General features: G+C 51.5%; 1 protein-coding gene across 5 annotated transcripts in view; it reads left to right on the top strand.

Moving 5' to 3' along the window:
- Positions 1-25233, top strand: part of LOC111155983 (C-type lectin domain containing 16A) — a 207482-nt gene that overhangs the window by 146966 nt on the left and 35283 nt on the right. For 3 of the 5 annotated variants that reach the window (XM_022516482.1, XM_022516481.1, XM_022516483.1), the window contains 3 exons: positions 6164-6315; positions 8501-8705; positions 10411-10578. In XM_022516482.1, the coding sequence (XP_022372190.1) occupies positions 6164-6315; positions 8501-8705; positions 10411-10578 (525 nt within the window). The remainder of the gene's footprint in view (positions 1-6163; positions 6316-8500; positions 8706-10410; positions 10579-25233) is intronic. The other 2 variants (XM_022516485.1, XM_022516484.1) reach the window with 2 other exon arrangements.

The raw sequence follows: 25233 nt of genomic DNA, 5'->3' as shown, positions 1-25233 counted from the left end.
AAGCAGGCTCCCTGCCGAGCAGAGAGCCCGATGCGGGACTCGATCCCAGGACCCCGAGATCATGACCTGAGCCGAAGGCAGCGGCTTAACCCACTGAGCCACCCAGGCGCCCCAGAGCTGGAATTTAAACCCAGGCCCCACAGCGCCAAGCCCCAGGTGCTTTCCCAAGTCTGCACGTCACGTCAGGGTGGCTCCTTCATGCTTGTTCCTTCTTTCCTGTTCTCTTGTTCCTTCTTTCCTTAACCTCTTTCTGGAAAACGGCTGCCTTTCCTTTCCCTTCATCCCGGGAAGCGCTGCAGAACCTTTTCTGCATTCCATTCGGCCAGCCCTGAGCTCTTTCTCCAGATTAGTCTTCCATGACGTGGTGCATAGCCCCGTGGTGGTGCCAGAAGAATCTAGCATTACAGGGGAACCTGGGTACAGCATGAGCTCTTTCTCCAGATTAGTCTTCCATGACGTGGTGCATAGCCCCGTGGTGGTGCCGGAAGAATCTAGCATTACAGGGGAACCTGGGTACAGCACTAAAGTACAGTGAATCACAACAATGGCTTTTGCAATTCTCAATCACTGAGTAACAAACCACCTCAAAATGTAGTGTCTTAGAACATCTAGAGTCATTCATTTTGCTCTCAGATCTCTAACTGGCCCAGTGGGGCTCAGCGGCATATCTCTGCTCCGTGTGGTTTCAACGGGGGGGCTGGCAAGTTGGGCCTGAGGTCTTGCTTTGTCCCTGCATGTGTCTCCATGGCTCCTTGGACTTTGTACAGCGTGGTGGGCAGGCTGGTGCCAAGCATTTGGTGACCTTGCCTGGGAAGCTACGAAGGATCACATTGATGGGTACTCCGTTGGTCCAGGCAATCACAGAGGCGCACCATGTTTCCAGGACCCCAGCACCTGATGGCAAGAGCTCTTCCGCTCACTCACGTCTGGCCGGTTTGGAAATGTGCACACCTGTGTACCAAGAGGTGCAATTGGAGAGACCCACCTTCCCGCCATGGCCCCATTCGTGATAATAGTCACCACCTTCCAGATCAGGCAGAGCCGGCTGTCCTACAGCTCAGCCAGGGCCCCAAAGGACCCGAGGCTCTTTGTGCAGGAGTGTGGAAAGAGATTCACTTTTCTCTTGGTTGACTTTTAAGCACACAGATAACACATCCTTTTCCTTTGAAAAATCGGAACATTGCATTTAAACTCTCATGACCTTGACCCCCCCAATCCCACCTCATCCCTTCCAAAAAGGTGATCACTGTGTACCCTGCCATACATTTTCTCAACTTTCTCTTTTACACCCACATGCAGGAACCCATAGAAACCTGTTAGCCTGGTTCTGTGAGGCTTGATTTTACCCAAATTGCATTCTATTCCACGCGTGCTACTGCACACGTCCTACTGCACGCGTCCTACTGCGACGTGCTTTTTCCACTCCGCCGTGTGTTCTTGGGGCTTCACCTGAGTGTTGAAATAGCCAGAGATCTAAGTCGTTCCTTGTTCTGGTTGCTTGTACACTCAGTGGACATGCACTTTTTGTTTTTTTAGGCTTTCCCTTGTTGTGGGAGATTTGGGTCACTGTAGACCCAAATCCTGCTGTCATCATCCTTGTTCATGCCTCTTGGCGCTTGTTTGTTTTTCTTGGGAACATACGACTTGCCAGGTCATATGGTGTGAAAGTTTCAGTTTAAATAAACAATGGTAATGTGCCCTTCAAAGTGGCTCTGTTCGCCTGTTCTCCCGCTAGCAGTGTTTGAGAATGCCGGCTTCTCTGTGTCCTCACCAACACCTTTCTTTTTCCCAGTCAATGGGTAGAAGGTTGAGATCTTGTTTAAATTTTTTTCTGGTTTTCTTGTGAGGTTGAACATGTCGGTGTGTGTTCATTGGCTGTCTCCGTTCTCTTGTCTGTGAATGGCCTGTGGGAGTCCTTCACGTTTGCTGCAAGATCTTCTGGCTCCTGGAGATATTTTCCAGTTGTTTCACTGAGTCTGTAAAGTCATTTGTTTTATGTAAGTTTCAATTTTGACGTAATCAGTTTCCCCATCTCATATTTATTTTTTGGTACATGTTGATTCTTTCTTCTTTTTTGTGTGTGTCAGTTTTTTTTTTAATTTTATTTTTTATAAACATATAATATATTTTTATCCCCAGGGGTACAGGTCTGTGAATCGCCAGGTTTACACACTTCACAGCACTCATCATAGCACATACCCTCCCCAATGTCCATAATCCCACCCCCCCCAACCCCCCTCCCCCCATTAACCCTCAGTTTGTTTTGTGAGATTAAGAGTCACTGATTCTTTCTTCTTTTTTAAAGAAACTCTTCCCTGCCCCTGAGATCACGTGGAGATTGTCCTATATTGTCGTCTGGCGATTTGCTGTGAATTTTTAAACTAGAATCCTAGGCCCTACCCCTTTGGAACTGAAGTTGGTGGGGGAGGGCCCCAGTGGATTCGGATGGTCAGTGGGATCTGGGCGGCGCCAGTGTGCAGGCCACAGGCCACTCCTGGGAGTCAGGCAGGGAGGCTCATGAGGCTGTCACACACCCTGACAGTCCTCCCCATGTCCCCACGTCCCTCCTAGTACCTCAGCACTGGCCAGGCTCCTCTGTCTTAGAGCAAAATCCAGGATGCCCGCATAAAGGGACCAGGCATAGGTCTATTCTATGGGCAGGACGGGGTTCTGTTCAGTAGGTCTTCCTTGGGTCCTCTGCCACCCAAGACACCGTGGCCATCCAAAGATGAGCAGAAGCCCTGTCCCCAGGGCTCCTGTCCATAGCCAGCGTGAGAGCAGCCAAGGCCCTAGGTGGGGAGGGGAAGGAGTTCTCCGAGATGACATCAAGAGGCCCACAGATGAGCACCCCCCCACCCCCCACCCCCGCAAGCATTCCCTGGTCTCCCAGGAGGAAGCCTCCTTTGTTTTTCCCTAAATGCTCCAAAGCTTCTGAAAAGCCAGAAGCTCCCTCACTGCTGAGGTCCTGCTCCCTGGGGACGCTTGCCTTTTAGTTTTCTTATGAAATCCCTGATGGGGGTTTGATGTCTCAATTGCATTTCTGAAAGTTGCTCCCCTTTGGGGTTTTGTCCTTCCTTTTTTTGTTCTTAGTGATGGAGGTGGTGGGTCTTTTTTCCCCCCTGGTGCCTTTAAGGTGCCCGGGCTTTATGAGGGGTTGCCTACCTACGAAGCACATTGACCCCTACAGGCATGGCTTGCCTGCTTTCCCTGGTCACTCCCTCAGGGGCCTATCTCATGTGAAGGGGAGTGATGCTCCCCTTCATAAAGCATCCTTTATGGTTTTGCTTTCTATTTAAAAAGGTAAGAGGTTGTCCTTGAGGAAAATGTGTTAAGTTCTGAGTAAAGAAAATAAACCACGTGCCCCAGAGAACATGCTGGTAGGAGTGAAGAGGCTGTCTTCACTTCTGATTACAGAGGGCTACCTATCTTCCAGTAGGGCACTCACTGGACATTCTGGATGACATAATTTTTAGAAATTTTTGAAGGTCCGTGGTTGGGAAAGGGTGGAAGATTCCTGCCACAAAATAAGAAGAAAACACCACCCAGAGAGTTAATCCTGCCTGATGCTGGTGTTTGCCAAGGTGCTGCTGACCATCCTAGGCGGGCAGGCCCCAGGCAGAACACACAGAAGGATGGAGCCCTTAAAAGCCCAAGGGTGCACCAAAAGACGTCCCCATGAAGCTCCAAACCCAAACAGATTAGCCTTCAGATTGTTAAACTGAGTTGTATTTGTGGAGGCTATGCTGAGAGAGGAGAGAGACTTACCTGTCCTCTATAGGTCTGAAGGAAAAGTAAAAATCGGGATAGGGGTGGAGAGTGGTGGAATCCTTGGGGAATACCAGAGCCCAGGTTTGTCCTCATCTGCATTTGGGGCCAGGATTTCTACTCTCTGTGTTGCCTTCCCTCCCCTCCCCCACCCACCCACCGCCCATACATCTAAGTCACATACTTGGTTACAACGCTGTCGATTGACCTCATTGGGATGACACAGGTGTCCCACAGCTGGAATGCAGTGATGTACAGCTGTAAATGTGCCAAAGCTCCCAACTGTCCACTTAAAAATGGGTGTATAAATTATGACTCATTCAAGCTTCCCAAAAAAGCCCACCTAGCATTCTTCTAATCAGAAAGTCTTCATATTTCAGTTCTATTTTCTGCACTTGCATTTGCTTTGTGGGGATACTTGTTGTTTTTTTAACATAGCAAAATCACAATGATACAATTTTTTAAAAGTTTTTATTTATTTATTTGACAGAGAGAGAGAGATCACAAGTAGGCAGAGAGGCAGGCAGAGAGAGAGGAAGGGAAGCAGGCTCCCCGCCGAGCAGAGAGCCCAATGCAGGTCTCGATCCCAGGACCCTGAGGTCATGACCCGAGTCGAAGGCAGAGGCTTAACCCACTGAGCCACCCAGGCACCCACAATCATACAATTTTTATCCTTCATTTCAAATTCTGAAGTCTTTTCCATCATCATTGCAATTATTTATAAATAGGATTTTTTCAACTTGGGTTTTTAATAGGTACTTGTTTTTTCAAAGATTTATTTATTTTAGAGAAGGAGAGAGAATGCACTCGAGTGGGGAGGGGCAGGGAGAAAAATCTAAGCAGACTCCCTGCTGAGCATGGAGCCCAACATGGAGCTCGATCCCAGGACCCCGAGATCATGACCTGAGCTGAAATCAAGAGTAGGCTGTTTAGCTGACTGAGCCACTCAGGTGCCCCTAGAAGATTTTACTTTTTTTTTTTTTAAGATTTTATTTATTTATTTGACAGACAGAGATCACAAGTAGGCAGAGAGGCAGGCAGAGAGAGGAGGAAGCAGGCTCCCTGCGAAGCAGAGAGCCCAATGCGGGGCTCGATCCCAGGACCTTGGGATCATGACCCGAGCCGAAAGCAGAGGCGTTAACCCACTGAGCCACCCAGGCACCCCTAGAAGATTTTACTTTTAAGTAATCTCTATACCCAGCGTGGGGCTCGAAACCCTGAGATCAAGAGTCACATGCTTCACCGACTGAGCCAGCCAGACGCCCCTGGTTTTTAATAAGTACTTCAAAAGTACGTCTTGAGTACCTTCTCATTTAAAAATAATTTCAAGGAGTACAGTGGTATATGGTACAAACATTTACATTCTCCCACTGATACCCCCACCCCATACATGCAGTCCCACCGTCAGTTCTCACTTCCCTCTCCCTAGGCAACCACTGTTCACAGTTTGGTTAAACATAATTTTTAAGTGGGCATATAAGTTTTCATGTGATAGGGGAAAAATCATAACATTTTCCCCTATTTGGGGATATTTAGGTTGTTTCCTGTTTTGGCTTTTTTTTTTCTTTTCTTTTCTTTTTTTAAACATTGGGGCAGAGGATTCCATTGAAGCAAATACAAAGCAGGCCATAGATTACACGGTCCTGTGTTCCTCTGGTGATTGTCAAAGCCATCAAGGATAGGCACTAAATTAGATATCGAATTAGGGGGTAATTTCCAAGTAAGAGAAGGGGCCCAGAATACAGTAAGGATTCTATGTTAAATGCTTTACCGATCTGTTCTCTTTCAAAGCACCAAAGATCTTAAGAGAAGGGCGATCGTTCCCATGTTACAGATGGAATACTGTGGTTCACGGGGACCTTGCCCAAGATCACACACCATAGAGTGCGAAACTCAGCTCTGAGTTGCCAGACACCAGACTGGAAGCTTGATGGTTCTGTAACCAAACAGGGGACTCTTGTTTTCCTATCTCTGCTTAATTTAGGCAAATACCATCGCAGCCACCACCCAACATTCATCTGCAAGGAAGCCCTGAAATGTTACACGGATTCTCAGTTATTGTTGTTTTTAGCTACAGTTTGAGGCCTTGTGTTTAGTAGACGTTGTACTAATTGCTGTATGTACTTCATTCAATTGTCACCTTGAAAGGGGTGGGCATTATCCCCAATTACCAGATGAGGAATGTGAAACCCAGAAAGGTTAAAAAAAAAAAAAAAGTTGTCCAGTATGACTCGGAGGCGGGGGGTGGGGGACTCAGTCATCGCGGTGTGTAACTCCAGACCCGAGTGCTGACCAGACTCTGCGGCCCACCAGACCGCAGATCCGCCCTCTAGCCTGTCTCCATCAGGATGGGCCACCAGACAGCACCTCATTCTGTTCTCCCTCTTCCTCCCCCCAGACAACAGCGACCTGATTGCGTGCACAGTGATCACCAAGGACGGCGGCATGGTCCAACGCTTCCTGGCTGTCGACATTTACCAGATGAGCCTGGTGGAACCCGACGTGTCTAGGCTTGGCTGGGGAGTGGTCAAGTTCGCCGGCCTCCTGCAGGTATGACGTCTGAGGACTCCGGAAGCTCTTCTTGGTCAGCTCTAAACCAAACTAATTTCCGAGGATACAAGGAATATGTGAACAGACCGTCATTGAAGAAAAAGTTGAAATACTGCACAGATAAGGGTCAAGTATTCTTTGACCCAAACCCTCAGTTCTTTAAACTTTCTCCTGCGTGGTCGCTATGGTCCTTCCAGAGCTGGTGCTCCCCCAGATGCACATATAAATACAGCTACACGTACTGTTTATAAACATGGTGCACACATACTTGAGAGGATGTGTGTGTGTGTGTGTGTGTGTGTGTGTGTGTGTGTGTGTGGTAGTGTCACATGGAACGCATTCTAAACTTTCTTTTTCATTCAATCTATGTCTTAGAGCTAACTGTGTTAGTATACGCAGACTCCCTAGTGTTCTTTAAACTGCTGGATGACCACACAAGGCATAATGACGTCGGCCAGCTTTTTTACCTCTACAAACAGTCCGCCATGAACGGAACCATCCTTCCTTCTCGAGCAAGGGTTTCCCGCCGCGGCTCTCAGGAAGTTGGGGTGTGCCTGTTTTCACTGTTCGTAGATGCTGCCAGACCCCTCTCAAGTGATTGTCGTCGCTGGCAAGGCACGAGAGTCCCCTGGCCCTCACTCCCTTTGTAGCAGAGATGAGCTCTAAAATGCCAAAACGCCAAGTTGGGACTCGGGTTTTCTTAATGTGTGTCTGTCTGCTGGGTGACTAATGCTAGCTCGTTGACTGAAGGGAGCGAAGAACCAGGAGGGGACAGCCTTCCAGCTCCTGTCCCCTGTTAGAACCCCCACTCCCCGAGCATCCAGCCGGCTCTCCCTGGTATGAGGTGTGCCTGGCTGCGAGGCAGCCCATTTCCTTGCTGGGCAGTCTCTGGTCGCTGGCAGGGTCTTGCTCAGGCCTGCTGTAACGTCTAGCCCTGCATGGTATGACGCACGGGCAACATCCCACTCTCTTAGGGAGCCACCCATGTATTTGAAGATGCTATCAGAACCTCCTCTTTTTCCAGATCTTTCCATGTAAAAAATGTCTTTTACAGAGGATGATGTGAGAAATTATATGAAGAATCTTTCATTTTAAAAAAAGACTCCCGTGTAAGAGGCTGTCCGTTAGATGACTTAGTGCTTCTTATTTATCTAGACTTAGGATCAATTTCCTTTAGAATTTAGTGTCAGGAAAGTATTTTTCTCCATCGAAGGATTAATACATGTCCTCCATCAGACAATGAAAGGCACATAAACCTTTCCTTTTGGTCGCCTTCCAGTAGTTACTATTTATTTGTCAGGCACATTACTGTGTGCCAGGTTCTCCGCTTTCAATGTGTAACATCTCATCTAATCCCCACCGCAACATTCCAAGGCAGATTTTCTTTCCAAAGAGCCCGTGTCAGACTTCATGCCTACAGACAGCAACCATCTCACTTGGGAGCCTTTCCCCCAGCTCCTGTAGCACCTCTGACTTCTGCATCTGCCTCCTGTCTCCTGCCTTCATCTTGTGTCGCCTCAAGCTCTGGTGGAAAGCAGACTCTTTGCACAGAATCCACTCTGGGGTTTGCCAGGGGATCCGTCCGTAGCACAGTTGCTGTGCGTGAGTTTTCTTCCCCGTCTTTCAAGTGCAGCTTTCTTCGCATGCCTGCGGAAATGGCCCTCCCAGTCCCTTTCTCGGGGCTAGCGTTTTCCATTAGGGCCCAGGAATTCTTCATACACACACGAATGGGTGCCAGAGATGCCCCCTTCTTAAGAGAAGCCAGGAAGAAGCTGCTCAGTGGATGGGTGAATAGATCTAAGATCAGGTCAGATGGCCATTGGCATTTTTAGCTTATTATCTGTGGTTTCTCAGAAGTCAGAACTGCTGGAGTCCGACTGTTTGAGTCCCCGTGGCCCTTTGATGAAGCTGGGGCACCATTTATTCACTAGCTTACTCAGGTCCTCCGTGTGGGTAGGACCCCAGCCCCCACACCCAGCACGGGCTCCCTTGATGTGTCCACTCCACGTGTCCTGGTCTGGTGTGTGCCCATCCTTGACTCCAGCTTGGGAGGCTGCTCCTTGAGGGCAAAAGCCTTGTTGAATTTGGGGAACCCCCTTCTTGACGAGATGCTGACCCCACAGCTTCCGAGCTACTGCCCTCCTGCCAAACCTCACGAATGCCCCTGCTCTGGCCCCTTCCGTAGGACATGCAGGTGACGGGCGTGGAGGATGACAGCCGCGCCTTGAACATCACCATCCACAAGCCTGCGTCCAGCCCCCACTCCAAGCCCTTCCCGATCCTCCAGGCCACCTTCGTGTTCTCGGACCACATCCGCTGCATCATCGCTAAGCAGCGCCTGGCCAAGGGCCGCATCCAGGCAAGGCGCATGAAGATGCAGAGGATAGCCGGTGAGTGCTGGCCAGCCCTGGCGGCCGTCGTTGGAGCCCTCGGGCTCTCACGCTGACCCCCAGAAGAGGTCGCCTGGGGTCTAGGAGCTCACTGTGTTCTGGTGAAAGGATAGAAAATCTGCTCAGAATTCCCCATCCCCCAGGTGTCTGATTCCTAGAGAGCTTCTGGGGCTTCATGGAAGAGAAGGGGAATCCTCCCTAACCAAGCAGGAGGCCACGAGCGGCCGGTGTCCGTGTGGGTGTCCCGCACACAGGAGTCTTCTAGCTTATACTTAAAAACGCTTGGACATTCCCTTCCACCTTTGATCCTTAACCCTTAAGATCAGTAGGGGCTGTTCTGCCCACTGCTCAAAAGAGTAAACTGAGGCTCGGTGATTCCCTCCTAAGTCACACAAGCAGCTAGTTGGCAGAACCCAAATGCAGAACTTCTGCCTGTAGAGCTCGTCTCTTCCCCCTCTCCCTCCAGCTGTCGTGAGAGGCAGCCCTGCTTGGCGAGGAGGGGCACAATGACCCAGCACTAAACTCGGAAGTCGGTGTACGCGTCATAGGCACTGTGGTGAATTTGCAAGGAGGCCTAACGCTGCCCCTTGCAGGAAGGCCCGTGCTTTCTTAGAAATCAGGGCCCTAAAACGAGGGTGTTCCATTCATTAGGGCTGACAGCATGGCATTCCCCGGGGGTAAGGCAGTCTATCAGCTTCTCAGATTATAAACAGTCGTCCTTCAGGCACCACGCCTCTCAGTCCAAGCACCGATGATCATTCTGGTGTGCTCGCCGGGAGGACTTCCAGCCCACTTGAGGAGGAAGGGCGCCTTCTAAAGGGATTGCCGAAAAATAAACATTTGGCGGGCTGGGTCTCTGGATGTCACGGATTGGGTTATTGACTGCGCGTGCCCTGTTGGTTTGCCCAGGCCTGCGTCCCAGGCGGTCCCTGTTTCATTTCTCACTTAGCGGAAACTTGGCCTATGAAATCATTACAGAGGCATTTTGTAATGTGCAAAGTGACTTAAATCATTCAGTCCTTTCTCTGAGGATTTATTTTCGGAAGGCTTTTTGTTGATGTTGTTGTTGTTGTCATTGTTGTTAATGTAAAGCAATTTCTCACCGCTGGCACGAAGGCTAAATATTTCATTTGAAAATTGAGAATTATGCCGCAAAGTGGCTGTTCGAAGTAACGCCTTGGGTATTCCTTAAATTGATTTTAAAAAGCCCCTCCAAATTGCTCTATCATGAGATTTGTTTCCGGAAGGGAGGACAGCAACTGTGACAGATACACACAGGCTCATAAATACACGTGCACACACGCGGATAGGTTCGCCCTCACACACGCTTCCCCACGCGCACGTACACACGGGAACTTTCGGGGCAGAATTGGCCCCATTTGTTCTGGGGTCTGAAATGACCCCCGCGGCGAAGCCTGGCAAGGGTCTTTCACGTGCGGAAGCCAAAGGTCCAAAGTGGAGACTGGCCAGCATCCGTGTCCGAAACCCTTGCTAGGCGCTGGCTGCGTTTTGAGCTCAGGCGTGACCTCTGGGGTCACGCTGCTCTCCCCAGCTCAAGGCTGCCAGCTCCCCACTTGGCACCATCCAAGTGATGCGCCCGGCAGAGCTGCCACCACTCCAGCTGCGGCCCACCCCGTCCAGAGCCCCGTCACCTTCACCCCCAGCCCGCACGATGAGCATGAACCACGGTGTTGTTTGAACATAGCCCTCCTGGACCTCCCGATCCAGCCGACGACCGAAGTCCTGGGGTTTAGACTTGGCTCCTCCTCTTCCACCCAGCACCTGCCTTTCCGTTTCTACGACCAGTGCCGCCGGGGCAGCAGCGACCCCACGGTGCAGCGCTCGGTGTTCGCGTCGGTGGACAAGGTGCCAGGTAAGCCGCCCCGAGCCCGCGCCGCCTCTCATCCCCTCCTGGGGGTCCGGGCTTGCTGTCCCAGGAGCCTGCGCGAGCAAGCTTCCCTTTCCCCTCGCGGAGTCCGGTCGGCTGGAAGCACCCATTTCTTAGAATCCGTCGAAGCATAGCACAAGATGAAACACGAGCCCTAGAAATAAACCTTGGCTTTCTCTTTGGTATTCTGCCACCTGGGTTTGGTTTTCCAGAGATTTTCTGGGGATGTGGAAGAACTTCTCAGAATTAAGACTAAGAAGTTTCTTGGAAATTTCTTGGAAATACTTAGATTGCTAGTAATGAGGTTGTGGGGGAGTAGTTTCCTTCTCCGTGTGGGATGACTAGAGAGATGACATGCGTGCTTCCTCTTAGAGCCCCTGGAGAAGGGAGAGCTCCCCACAGGCCGTGACACGGTCTCCCATCTCGGAGCACCTCTCCCCACTCTCTCTCAAGCTCATCTTGAAACCACCTCCCTCCCAAAAAGAGAAACATGAAGAGAAAGTTCAAAGGCAGCTTGCTTCTCCAGAAGGGCCGGGGGGCTCTCCCCTTCCTGTGCTGGTGCGTCCGCCTTAAGTAAATCCACGTGCACGCCGATCCCTCGAAAGAGAACCTTGCCCTTGATTACAAAACTTCCGAAAGTTGGCCAGGCTGTCCCCTGCAAGCGTTTAGGGTTTCGAACTTCAATTGATAAGTTGCAAAATGTGTCTCAAAGCAGTTATCAATTTAAGAACAGCTGTTGATTTAAAGTGCCGTCGTAAGGACCTGTCCAAAATCAGGGTCCTTCTTTTCCCCTCACTCCGTGGTTGATCCTCTCTTCGTTCTTTGATTTCATTAATGTATTTTAGAAATATATATACTGTAAGTATATATGATGTTTAAAAAAACCAAAACAGGACATGATAAAATGAGACATGAGTCACCTTTGCCCCAGAAGGAATCACTGTAAACAGTTTCTTGCTTATCATTTTAGAAGTGTTCGTTTTATGCCCTTTATGTATTTTCTTGTCTATTTTTACACATGGGGTCGTACCATATGTGTAATTCTGCACCTTGCCTTTTTTTTTTCACTTAATTTGGTGTTACATGTCAATGCATTATAGATTGACTTCACGTTCATTAATAATTAACTCTTCTATGGTATTTGATTGTATGGCTGGACCAGAAAATCTTTTATATTGTGTTGCGTTGATGGACGTCTGGGTCATTTCCAGTGTTTTGCTCTTCCAGTATTGTAGAGAACATCTGTGGGATGCCTTGGTGTAACCATTGCAAATCTTGAGTATCAGGGGGATAATTTCTCAGCAGTGGCTTGGCTTGGTCAAAAGGGAGGCTTTTCTTCCTGACATATGTAGTCCCAACATGCACTCTGGAAAAGTGTACCAGTTCACGCCGTCACCCACTGCCTGTGACTCTTTTCATCCTTAAAACCAGTCTTAGTCTGTAAGACCCACTGTGTCCCCCACCTCTGTTTTCAGCTATGAAATGTGAGATGATTTCTGCCTCCTTTAGGGCCTGGACAATTTTTTTTTTTTTAAAGATTGATTGCTTGATTGATTGATTGATTTGAAGGGTGGGTAGGGGCCAAGGGAGAGGGAGAAGAGAATCTTAAGCAGACTCTGCACTGAGTGCGGAGCCCGACACGGAGTTCGATCTCACAAGATCATGATCTGAGACGAAACCAAGAGTCGGATGCTTAACTGACGGAGCCCCTGGAGGATTCTTTGTTAAAAAGTATCGAGTCTTCTTCATATTCTGTAGAGATGGCTGTTAAGTAAATATAAATGATGGCCATGAGTCTGGGTTAAACACAGATTGGCTTGGTAAGAAATCATTCCTTTTTTTTCATTCATTCTTTTTTTTCTACACACAGTTACAATTTATTATAACATTTCTATAAGCACTGCCTTGTGATTTTTGTCATTGAGCTATAACTGACATATAACATTTATTAAGAAATTATTTCCTTGGGTCATTAGGATTTCATCTCGGGAGTGAACGGGTTAAGGAGGAAAACCGCGCCCCTTGTTTGCCGTTCCATCCTTTTTGGAACAAGGCAAGTGTAAATAAATAAATAGAGCCAAATGTCACATTCTTCGGCATCTGCATAATCGTGTCTCTGTTTGCAGAAGGCTTTACAATATCTGATTGCTAACTTCTCCCACCCTGTCTGGGCTCCAAGGGAGAAGTGAGCTCATCCAGTGCTGGGGGTACGGTCCTGTCTGCCATGGCCTGGGCCTTCCTGGCAGGGGGTCCAGCTTGGCTGGAATGCCTCCATCCTGTTGCTGGGCCCAGGGTTGGGTATTTGAGGTTGAGCCAGTTGGGACCGTGGCGAGGCAAAGGTAGTTGCCGAAGCTGGCCACCTGCCCCTTCCCTGTCTCTCGCCCCTGGCAGCCCCTGGAAGTGCTGCTCAGGTGCGGGGCGGGGAATGGGACATTCACCCTCATGTGCCCCCAAGGGCGACTGCTCTGGACCCTTGGGGAGAGAGGTCTTGCTGCCTTCCCGCACTGGCCTGTGTCAGAGATGGGACCTAAAGAGCAAGTGAAATCCATGAGCCTCGGCATGACTCAGATGGAGGGAGGGGAGCTCTCCCCGCCCTGCCCTTCCTCACCACCTACTGTCTCAGTAGCCTGCCCCACAGCCGCCCTCACCCTCAATCATGCAGGACTATCTACGGTGTGTTTAGACATCCAGCCTCACCTTTTCCCTTTTGGCCAGAGAGATCTTTCCAGAACACAGATCACACCGTGCCCCTTCCTGCAACCCTCTAGCAGCTTCCTGTTGCACTTGGAATACAATCCGAAGCTCTCACTCTGGTCTTGTGTGGTTGTTGTGAGATTGGCCCCATCTGGCCTCTCAGGTGCAGGCCCCCCCCACTTCCTTCTGTCCCATACCCCAGCTGTACCAGCCCCTGCTGCTCCTCTGAGTCATGGCTCCTCAAAGTTTTGGCCTCGGGATCCCCTTTAGGTCCTTGAAAAAAGTACCAAGGATCCCAAAGAGGTATAGCTTATATCGATTATATTTATTAGTATTTCAGGTAGTACAAATTAAAACAGAAATAAACTTTATTCGCATATTTTTTAAATAAAAACAAACTCCTCACACATCACAAGTAAATATAAATAACAGTTTTTAATGAACAATAACTGTTTTCCAAACAAAAAACAAAAAAAACCCCATAAAACACAAAACCTCATGTTTTATATTTTTGCAAATCTCTGTAATATCTGGCTTAATAGAAGGCAGCTGGACTCCTGCATCTGCTTCTGCTTTCACTCTGTTATCATAGCATATGTTTTGTGCCCTCTGGAAAGCTCCCCCATGTACTCCTGGGAGAGTGAATGTAAAAGGAAAACGCTGTCTTACTATTTTTATGTGAGTAGTTCTGACCCTGGAAGGCCCCCAGGGTTCCCCAGACTATGCTTTGAGAACCACTTCTCCCAAGTCACTGGCCTCTCTCCTGCTTTAGGGCCTCCTCATTGGATGTTCTTCCCCGGATCTGTGTGTGGCTGCCTCCTCCTACTGCACAGGCCTCAGTCTGCATGCCACCTCCTCCGAGAGGCCTTTCCTGATTCACCCCTCCTTCCTCCATCTCATTAGACTGATTTATTTTCTCTGCAGTTCTTTACCTGGATGACCTATTTGGGTACCCGGCTGCCATCTTCCGAATGGAGAAGACCGCTCCCGTGGAGAGCTGGTCTGTCCTATTTATTGCTGTACCTCAGCACCAACCTTATGCCTTCATTCAGTATTTACTAGATGAAGGATGAGCCCACACTTGTGCTTTGCACAGCTTGGCGCAGTTCCCACTAATGCCTTCTTCCTGCGTGAACACCAGAAAGACGAATTCTCTCTGGGCCCCTAGACCTTGGATTTTTTAGTCTGTGGCACTTGGACTAGGGAAGGGACACCAGAGAATGGAGCCCCCAGAAGAGCTCAAGCAGAATTTCCTCACCCTCAACTTGGAAGTTTTCAAAAACCAAAGTGTGGGGCCGGAGGGGGGGAGCGGGGGTCGTCGGAAGCACGGCCTAGGTTGGCCTCTGATGCCACGGCATCCACTGCTACTGTCTGGGCCCATGAGTGCACCCTTGCCACCCCAGCACACTCTGGGAATGGTCTTGCTCTGTGTCCCTCACCCTAGGCCACACAGCTGCGAAACCCCGGGCCATGTGGGACCGCCACTCCAGCCTGGGGGATAATTCACGGTGGAGAAAACAGTTCTGGCCGCCTGCCTCGGGGTGGCAGCTGGAGGAGCTAGCTCCGTTATGACGTATCTTCCGATGTCATCCGCAGCCCAGGTGGTCATCACAGAGCCGTTTGCCCCCCCCCTTTACAAGCTGTAAATGATGATATTTGATGAAAATGTACCCTCCATTTCCTTGGAAGAGATACTAAAGTAGAATATAAATCAGGCCTCTTAGCCACTGTGGTATATTTTTCTTTTTTCACTGGGCTTGGAGAGAAATCATAAATTCTCTGTATTGGCCAATTTTAGATTCATGGCTCTTGCCCCTGCAGAGTGTCCTACTCCAAAGGGTAGAGGCTTGGGTGCAGGCCTAGCTGGGGCGTCTCGGGCATCAGCAGATAGTGTGTCCAGGTGCACAGGCACGACCAGCTCTAGACTCGGCCTTTGAGATGCAGCCTTCCGTGGTTCGTGCCCTCGAGGACTTGTCCCACCAACCCACAGTGATAGCTGACTGCCGGAATCTGCCAAGGGAGGCAGGGTGTCCAAAACTAGACCACTGAGGCCTCTTTCCACAAACACCAAGTGGACCAGAAGCTGTTCCCGGAATTGCCCCAGGGCGGGGGTGGTGGCGGCGTGGGCAGCAGTCTCCAGACAGAGGGTCAGGGCTCTGGCCTCCCGGGGCAGCCTTGACCCCCCCACTCTGGACTCCTTCTGGCCCAGAGGCCACTCACAGGTGTTCACCTTGCAGGTCGTGGTGACGTGGAGTGGGCAGAACACCGCAGTCCCTCCTGCTCAGGCCCTCTCCTGCTTCCCAGCTCTAATCCAGACTTCTGCCTGGAGCCCTCCGCGTGGCTGGTTCCTTCTCAGCATTCAGGACTCTGCTCAGGGGGGCCTCCACTGGGGACCCCAAACCACCCCAGGACTGCTCTGTGCGGCAGATGGTTTTTATTTATTTGAGGTGAAATTCACATAACAGAAAACATATTGAAAGGATACAATTCAGTGGCATTTAGTCCATTCGAAGTCTCGGGCCGTGACCACCTCGGCTGGTTCCAGAATAGCTTCATTGCCCCCCACGTAAAAGCCCATTGAGCGCTCGCTCACCATTCGCCCTTCCCCAGCCCGTGGCAACCGCTGCTCTGCTTTCTGTCTCTGTGGACTTCACCTGCTCTGGATGTTTCGTATATATCCTATGTTGCATGGCCTTTTGTGTCTGGCTTCGTTCACGTAGTGTCATGTTTGCGAGGTTGCTCCACGTTGTAGCGTGTGTCCGAGCTAGCCACTGTGCAGTCAGACCACATCTCATTCATCCGTTCTGTCACCCACGGATGGCCATGCGGCTGGTTCTGACCTCCGGGCGACCGCATAGCTGTGAGCGTACGTACACCTGGAAATTTTTATTTGAACCCCTGTTCCTGGTTCTTTGGAATATCTGCATCAGAGTTGGGATGGTTTTTCCCACGGTCTCCAGAGCCCTTGCCATTAGCCGAAGTTTGACCCATTTGTTGTCTGTGTCACTCACCCTACACTTGCCGGCAAGGCCCTGGGGTTCCTGTAGGTCTTGCCCTCAGCTGCTGACACTTAGCAAGCAGGGGCTCAGTGACTCTCGAACGCAGCTGAGGGACACGGACTGCTGGATGGAGGCTGGGCTGGGTGAACCGCTCAGTGTCTCATTTCCCCAGCGGTCAGTAATCTCCGGCAACAGGGGCGTTGCTGTCCTGCTCCGCCCTGGCTTGGGCTCCTGCACCTGTTGGCTCAAGTGCCAGCTGGACAGTCTGACTTCATCCCGCAAGGGCCAAGCTCTGCTTTACTCTCTTCTCGCCCCAGCTTCATGTCCTCCTGCATCCAGGGCACCAGCTGCCTCTGAGCAAACATGCAAATCCCCAAGCACGGGGGAGGGCTCTGCTTTCCAGGAGACTTATCTTTATCAAAGGCAAACAAACCGACCCTATCAGTCACTGACCCAGAACACTTAATAGTTCTGTGGAAAGGCAACATGGTTCCAGAGCCAACCTTTGGCGGCTGAGTAACTCAGGAAGAATGCGAAGATGAGTGTGCTCAGAGCCAGCTGAGCTGACCATGAAGCCTCGGACTGACAGCCAAAAAAAAAAAAAAAAAAAAAAAATCAATGTTTAATTCATAGATCTCAGCCCTGACTTCTCTCATGGGATAACGTACTAGGTGCTAATATCATCTCATGACAGTGTTTCCCAGAAACTAATTTTTTAGGCCCATTCTTTTTCTTGTTTCCGATTGTAACACTGGAGCCGGTCCTCTCTTTCAAGCTCCCCAAGGCAAGGAGAGTGCCCTTTCTGGAGACACACGGGAAGAACCTCCCTGCCACCTTCCTCCAGTGTCCCATGCCCCCTTCCTCCCTGCTTCCAGCCTTTAGCTCCCAGCCAAAGACCCTAGCCCCTGGGTCAGTGAGTTACAGAAACTTGATTCTGACCCTGAGGCCTCTTTTTTTTTTTTTTTTTTTTTTTAAGCAAGACGTATTGAGCTGCTAAGCACTTTCTGCAATTTTCTCATTTGATCCAACAACCCTCATAAGGGAGGTTTTGCCGTTTTCCTTTTGTGCCTATGCCTGTGAGGAAACAAGTGCCCCCAAGGTCACACCAGGCGCCCCCCCCCCCGGAGGCCGTGAACTCGGACTGGCCTGAGTCAGACCCTGACTGGCCGCTGCTGCCCCCACCCCCACCCCCTCTTAGTTCCTGACTCCGTTTGGACACATCTAAAATGAATTCTCTCTCTGATTTTAGAAATAAAGGCCTCCCCACAGCCACCTGAGGCCTCCTTGGTATCAGGCAAAACCACATTGTTGGCTCCCAAAGGGGTTGTGTTTCAGACAGACAGCATCATCTGCTTTCTGGGAGCGCAAAGTAGAGTCTGAATGGAAGAATGAACTGAGCCAGAACCTTGGTGTGCACCGATTCTCTGCTGTGGGCAGTGCTGGGAGCTGGGAGCGCTTGTCCTGATCCACAGTGTACAGGAAGCCAAGGCGTGGACCCAGGCTGCAAGGCTCCCACGGGACAGGCCCCGAGCCATGCCTCCACTGCCTGCCTCCAAGCCCCCATTCGTCTCAAGGCCGGAGCTGGTGGAGACCGAGCCCTAAAAGCTCTACCACCCACCCCCGGTTGTCAGGGGTTGGTGAGACAGACCCCCGTTAGACAGGGGGCTGTGGTGGCGCTAGCACAGACACAGCAGTCCCCATCCCTGTCTTCCGTGCTCCACACCCACGCGCTCGAAGCCCCACCTGGGATCAGGGATAAACCTGTAAAGCAGTCATATGCAAGGACACTCTTCTTCCCCTGCAGCCACCACTTCCAGACTTCTAGACGGGGTAGAGCTCGGGGTTACGTGAAGGCCCATCCTTGTATAGATTCGTGAAGACGAGAAAAGCAGAAATGAGACTTTAAATCTTGCCAGTGCAAAGGCAGCAGGATGTGAGCTCTCTTCAGAGCTTTCTGGCAGTGACCTCTAAGACAGCAGCCTCCAGGCCAATGGGTCAGCGATGTGGGAATCAGGTTCCATATAAAAATCATCCCTGAGCTGAGTCTTAAGGGTCCCGCTTTCCACGCCTCTTCTGGGGGCCCCCAGGGCAACCAAGAAGAAGGGTGTGAGCGCACAGCCCATAAGGAACCACGTTCCTGAATCAGGGCCCAGAAGGTTCCCTCACCTGGAACGTGCCCCCAGATTTGGGCTCCTTCCCAATCGACACTCTGTGCCTGAGGAGCACTCTTGTGAAACGGAGCACACAGCAGGCAGAGGCAGCCTTCAGGTCCCAGAGGAGCCTTTCTGGGGGGTGGAGACAGAGAGGAGGAGAAAGTTCCAAACAATTGAGTGTTGCGTCACTTTTCGGGGTCATTCCCCACCTCAAACTGTCAAAGTGACTGTGTCCCTGGGAGCCTTATGGTGAGAACAGCACATCGAGGAGCAGGGAACACGGCCCAGGTCGCTCATGGAGCGGAGAGCAGAGAGCCCATGCTAGAGCTTGGGAGAAGAGACCGGACCCCAGCTTCACTCTGCCCTTTGACCTTGGCTGCACTTGGAAAGGTTCTGTCGGCTCAGCGGGCCCCGGGGGGCAGCCTCGCTGGCATCGCAGGACGGGCAGGCACGTGTCAGGGCAAGTGGCACGGCGGCGTGCCCGTGTGTGCGCACACGCCCGTGCCCGCCCTGGAGAATGCAGCTCCCGTTGGCTCTCGGGACCGTCAGCCTTCCGAGGACGGGTCGAGCCCCTGTATTATAGGGCAGTCGGGAACAATGGAAGAGCACCAAGAAAAGACAGAAGGCACTAGATCTCTCCCCAAGTGAGGTGTCCGTGAAGCAAATCCAGTGTCCTCTCCCATCGTTCTCGCCTCTTTTCTCAGCAGCAGCATTTGCGCAGAGGAGAGTCTGCAGAAGCAGGTGGCTGAGCCCAGCCCTGGAACAGACGGTTCAGGTTCAAGTCCTGGCTCGACCTAAGACTCGTGACGTGGCCTTGGGCCGGTTGGGTCACCCCCTGTGCCTGTTTATTCATAGAACGAATGTGAATGTGCTTAACGCCACGGAACTGTACGCTAAAACAGTCAAGATGGTAAATCTTAATGTGTATTTTTACCACGATTCAAAAGAAAAAAAAAAAAGCGGGGTTGAAAGTGTCACCCACCTCATGAGGCTGTCGTGAGCGTGATGGGAATTAATTCACCTAAGTGCCTAGCAGGACGCCTCACACGTGTGCAGTGTGCAGAGAAGGTCAGGCTCCCAGTATTTTTAATTGTCATTGTTATTAGTGAGGCCTGACCCCCGGGACCCTAAATAATAGGTTCCCTTTCTACACGTTAACTCGGTTTGCGCAAAGTTAATCACCCACGGCTCCTCCTGCTGTAAATAACAGAGACACGGCCATTGCGCAGATTTGCTCATTCAGGAAGACTTTTCATCAGGTGCTGATAAAACACTAGGGCAGAATTGACCTCCTGCCAAAGGACCCTGAGGACTGTGGTTCTGGTCTGTGCCTGAGGCCCCGTAGCTCGTAGAGGCAGATCCGGGGCCCAAGAAGAGCAGAGATCTCTGACCGAAGCCCGGAACAGGCCCACCCCCCACGATACCACCGTGGCTAATTCCACGTTTGCCTGAGCGGGGCAGCTCCCACATGACCACGCGGACAGCCCTGGGAGGCAGACCGGGAAAACTGAGCTTGCGGAGGGAGAGCGCCTGGCCCGCTCCATGAACCCGTGTGTTCAGCGTCGAAGATGACTGGGTGTTGGACCCCTGGGAATCAGGTGTGCTTTGGGCACCCCGTGAACTCTTGTATTCCATCCCATAGCATGAGCCACACGCATGGAAACCAGCAAAGAACATGACCGTATTCTGTGGACACAGGTGCGTCCAGAGGAGAAGCTGATAAAATTATTTGAAGAAACTTTATGAGCCTTTTCCTACAGATGTTTATTTTTTGCTGCTGAGTCATCTGTCCTGCCGGTCACGGGCTCTCATTACAGATAAGTGATAGCAAACGGCAAGGACTGAAGTCTGGTTTGAGGGGGTAAAAGCTGGAAGAAGAGAAGACCCTAGTCCTTAATTGTATCTGTGAATTGGAAAAAGACCACCTTGATTTTATTTATACCTTAAGATATCTCTGAACTAGCTTAAGGAACCCCAGGGTCCCCCCAGAACTGGGTTTGAGAACCACTGTACCACTTCTAAAGAACCAGTCATAGTGCTGGCCTTGGGATCCCAGAGAGTGCAGTGCCAACCAGGTGGCACTGCTGAGTGTGCAGACGGCTAGGGGGAGGGGTTGTGAATTCATGAGGCCTCTCCACAGGGTGGGAAGAACCAAAGCAGAAGCCAGGCACGGGACACGAGAACAGTGCTGCGTGTCCCCAGAGCGGCGTCAGTCATTGGTCCAACACAGGTCCCTCTCCTTTGTGCCCATTTCTTTGTGGCCTCTTCAAAACACAGCAGCACCTAGGGGCCAGAGAGGGGACCACCAGGGAGAGAAGAGGAGGACCCCAGGTTTACGAAGGAATGGGCATTTTTTCAGAAGAACTTCAGGAGTTCCCAGGAAGTTACATGACAGATACACCAAGAAGGTCAGGAGAGAGAATGTGTGCAGCAGGTGTTTCCAGGGGTCTCTTAGGAGTCAAACGAATGGCGTGCCGAGCACACCAGACTGGACGAGGAGGGGGTGCGGGGATGGGTGCACGAACAGGTTGTGCGGCCAACGAGGCGGTTGTGGTGATGACAACATGCACGGAAGGCAGGAGGGAGCGGGCAACATCTGGTGGCATGGCTGGTATCGGGCAGTGATGGGGAGACAGGCTGCAAAGCTGGGTGGGGGTCTAAATGGCGGAGGGCTTGCAGCCTGCCGAGGGGTTGGAAGTGTACCCTGGGAGCAGTAGGAAGCCCTCGGAGGTACTAAGGCCAAGGAGTGGGGAGTCAGGGGACTTGGGTTTTGCCTCACCGGAGTCAGGAAGGGCAGAGGAGAAGAGGGTGGGCAGAAAAGAGAGGGAAGGCCTGCTCTGCCCTTCAGCGGGTGGGCTGCACCTGTGCGGTAGATGGCGCCATGCCCTTGGCAGGGGTGAGAAGCGGCCTCTCTGCAGAGGTCCTCCCTTCCTCAGCTTGCTCTGCCTCTTTCTAGACCTTTCTGTCTATATGTGCCTACTGTGCTTGTGCTACAGTGTTGCATGGCTTTTGTATTTTTTCCACACCGACGATCACTGTTTTCACTCAACAGCACGCCTTGGATTTTTTTTTTCTTTCTGTTAGTTCATAAGCGCGCCCGTTTTCATTTTTACTGCTGCTGAGCCGTCCATCGTGTGGGCAAACCACTGTTTATTTAGCCAGGTCCCTGCTGGCGGACATTCAGATTGGGGCCAGTTTTTGTCCTTAACAAAGAATGAGCGCTCCGTGCACGGTTGCGCAAGGATTTCCCTGGAGCAAGTAACCGTGAAGTGAATCCAGAAGCGTCTAGGGCTGTGGCCCTAATGGGACTTGGTGACCAGTGAAATATGTGGGTGGAGGGAGAGAGAGACTCCCAGAGCCAGTTACGGCAGGCCATCAAGGAGTCCCACTTTCTCTGTAGACCTTCTGTGTGTGTGTAGCTACGCAGGGCATTCTGATGATCCCAAGTTGTGAGCTAGCAAAATCCTCATTACTTGTGGATGTCGTTCTGTCCAGGAGGCCTTCAAGAGCTGTGATGACTGGAAAGGTTCCCAGGGGTGGGCGTAGGGCCCCCGAGGGCTGGCCTGCCCTCCGCTTGGCTTGTCGTCGCCGACAGGGCGTGATGGCATGATGGCACCCCCCAGGGGTTCTCCTCCGACCTCCTGGCTTCTCCGCTGGGGTTCGGACTGTCTTCGGTTCTTTCCTCTCTCTAGCCAGCATCCCATGACTCAGGACAGCTTCCTTTATCTGCGGCTGTCTGGCCAGGGCATTTTGTATGAATGTGCTTTTCTGCAGAAACACAGAATATTATGTTCAACATCTCAGACTCCCAGAGGGCCAGAAGTCAATATTAGCCCAGTGTGGCAGGAATGGCTGTGTTGTGACATTGCTTCACACTTCAACAGCCTGTTCCTACAGCTGCAGAGTAACTACAAAAAGATAGCCCGAAGCCCATCAAATCGGGGGCAGGTGACTTGTTTTACTTTGTCTCCACTGCTGCCTGCCACGAACTCCAGCCCCTGACATCACCATGAGATTTGGGCATTAGATGCTTCAACTGCATGAAATGCTAAGTTTGGGGGGTGATTTGCACTGACTTCTCTGAACATATGTGCCAGTTTGGTAAGAATTCAGGTGCATGCCATATGTGGTCTACTTCTAACTTCACAGACCTTATAAGGCTCTAGGATCCCCTTTATTGAATGCCTGCTGTCAGCTTGCTAGGCACTTAGCAAGTTGCTTTTTATAAAATAAAGAGAGAAATGTGTAAAAACTTCCACATCGTTAACCCCACCTTTGCAGCTGGGACAAGCAAAACTCAGATGCAGACCCTCTACCCGGGGTCCCAGAGAGCTTGAGCCTGGTTTCAGACTCCAACCCTTTGTAATGCTTCTACCTACTTCCTGAGAAAAAGGTTATCTCTTGCTCGGTGTTCTTTGCTTTCTTGCTAAATCGACTTCAAGGTTCTTTGGCGCTTCTGAGATCATGTGGCCTTTTGTTGTGGCTTTCTGAGTACGTTGACTTCACAGGCTGACAGTTGGGCCTCAGGTGCTGGATACGACGCACACTCCAGCCTCTCAGGCAGAATGGGTCCTGATAAATCCTGGGTTCAGTCCAGCGGCAGGAAGAGTCTGTGTTGACAGAATGAGCGGTCGTCCCCCACCACCCTTAGTATCCTGGAGAATGTTCTGAGATAGTTGACATTTATAAAATCTTGGGCATTCTGGAAAAATGCTTTTTAAAAAAAACAAAAACAGATTCCCAGCCTGATGCCCAGGGAGCACATTCCACAGCTCGGAGCAGCGTTCTGTTGTCTCGAAACAGTGTCCGTGCGCTGGGGGCACAGCCTGCTCCTTGTGCCCTCTCTGACTTCCTCCCTCCACCTCAGCAGAAAGCAGATGCAGAAAACACCCTGTACCAACTTGTGTCCCCACTGCGTCAGCAGAGGGGCCCTTCGTGCATGCTGGGACATAGTCTCAAGCAGCTTAAAAACTTCCAACATCCGGGCATCTTCGCTCTGTCACAAGTATGCCCCCACATGCTCTAAACCATGCTACAGCCCTGCCAGGGAGCTCTCGCCATGAGGAGGGTAGGGGCCTGTGCCCTGGAGTTAGCCCACTTAGCTTTTTCGGCACCTCCCCATTGGTAGCTGTGAGCTGTCAGGAAGTTCCGGAAGGGTCCTGAGCCTCATTTTCTTCTTCTATAGAATACAGCCTTCCCTCCCAGGGCAGGAGCTTAGCCCTGGCCCAGCACTCTGTAAGGGGCCTCATGAGATCCTCGTAAGTAACAGTCTCTGATGGAAGAGGAGGGAGCCAGTGCCCCGAGGACTAGAGCAGCCTGACCTTGGGGTTGATAGGCCGGCACTTTCGGCCCTGCGGCTGGGGCTCTAGCCCCTTAGAGTGCGCTGGCCCAGCTCACCCAGGGCACTCACAAGCAGACTTGCTGGTGCTCTCAGGCTCTGCCAGCCAAGGAGACTTCTGGGCACCTGCCTGGTGAGGGCCACCAAAGCCAGCGCCATCTCAGCCCCTGTGCATTCTTCGGCAAGCAGGCACTGAGCATCTCCCACAGCTCCACGCCTGGCCCTCGTGCGGCCGGCAGCCTATGTGGCAGAAGCAGATGTGGAAATGGAGTGTCCTCTGTGCCAGAAGTCATGGGGGGGGGCAGGTGCGGACAGCTAAGCTGCCCAGAGGCCCGCTGCTGCTGGCATGCAGAGGGTGAGGGGTGGTGGGTAGAGAAGATTGCTCCGGGGGGAGGGGCAGGCTGGCGGGAGATGTGGATTTCATCCGAGTTTTCTGGGCTTCAAGCCGGCAAGGGCACAGTGGATCCGCATTTGTCCGAGCGCCTTGTGGCCGCGGGGTGGGAACAGGTTAGAGACAGCAGTGCAGGGCAGCCGCTAGCGCAGTCAGTGACAGGTTTGGGAGCAGCTTGCCTGGTTGTGACAGGTGTGCTCCTGAGGATGGCGCTGTCCCCTGATGTTCCCGTGTGGCACCTGCGGGTCCACAAAGCACTTCCCATTCACATTCTCAGTAATGCCAGGAGGGGAGGGGATGGGGAGCCGAGGCCCTGGAGTGGAGGTGACCAGCCGGGTCGACCTTCAGGAGGCCCCAGTGTGCTTTGCCCTCTACCCCTCAAGCTGTTGGGAGGTTGAAGTGGCTGAACTGCTCGCCTGCCACTGAGGACCGTTTCCTAAGACTCACCGCGTCGCTGGCATCTGGCTGAGTGTCTCCACGATCCAGGTCACAACAGCCTGGGGAGGAAGGCCCTGTTATAATCCCCACTTCACAGCTGAGGAGTGTGGGGCCCAGAGAGGTTGAGTAACTTGCCCTAGGTCGCACAGTGGTCAGGGGTGCCGCTGAAACCCACTCCTCTGCCCCTCTCACCCCCATCTACTCAGGGCCTGGAGACCCAAGGACGTCTCAGCCTCGCCCTCGGGGAGCCGCAGCGGGTAGAGGGGATGCCATGATCTCAACCACAGCCCCTCACACGTGGTCCCTGAGCCCGGCTTCTCTCCCAGGCCGAGAAAGTGTTTCTGCGCACGCCCATCACAGCGCACTAATCAATCTGGACCAAGATGCCCGTACGTGGCGGGCAGCGCTGAGTGGCTGTCTAGGCTTCCCCAGGCCAATGGACAGCTGCCCAGTACGTGTGATGTAACAACAGCTTTTCTCCTACTTTTTGCAGCCTGAGCTGGCTCTCAGCCAGAACTGTTTTTACCAAATATATATATATATATATATATATTTTTTTTTTTTTTTTTTTTTGTATATATATATATATATATATATATATATATACACACACACGCATAAAGCACT

Source organism: Enhydra lutris, unplaced genomic scaffold (assembly GCF_002288905.1).
Source record: "Enhydra lutris kenyoni isolate GAN:26980312 unplaced genomic scaffold, ASM228890v2 scaffoldscaffold45, whole genome shotgun sequence".
Lineage (NCBI taxonomy): Eukaryota > Metazoa > Chordata > Mammalia > Carnivora > Mustelidae > Enhydra > Enhydra lutris.
Note: the sequence above shows the minus strand (reverse complement) of the source record. Positions and strands in the feature narration are given on the sequence as shown.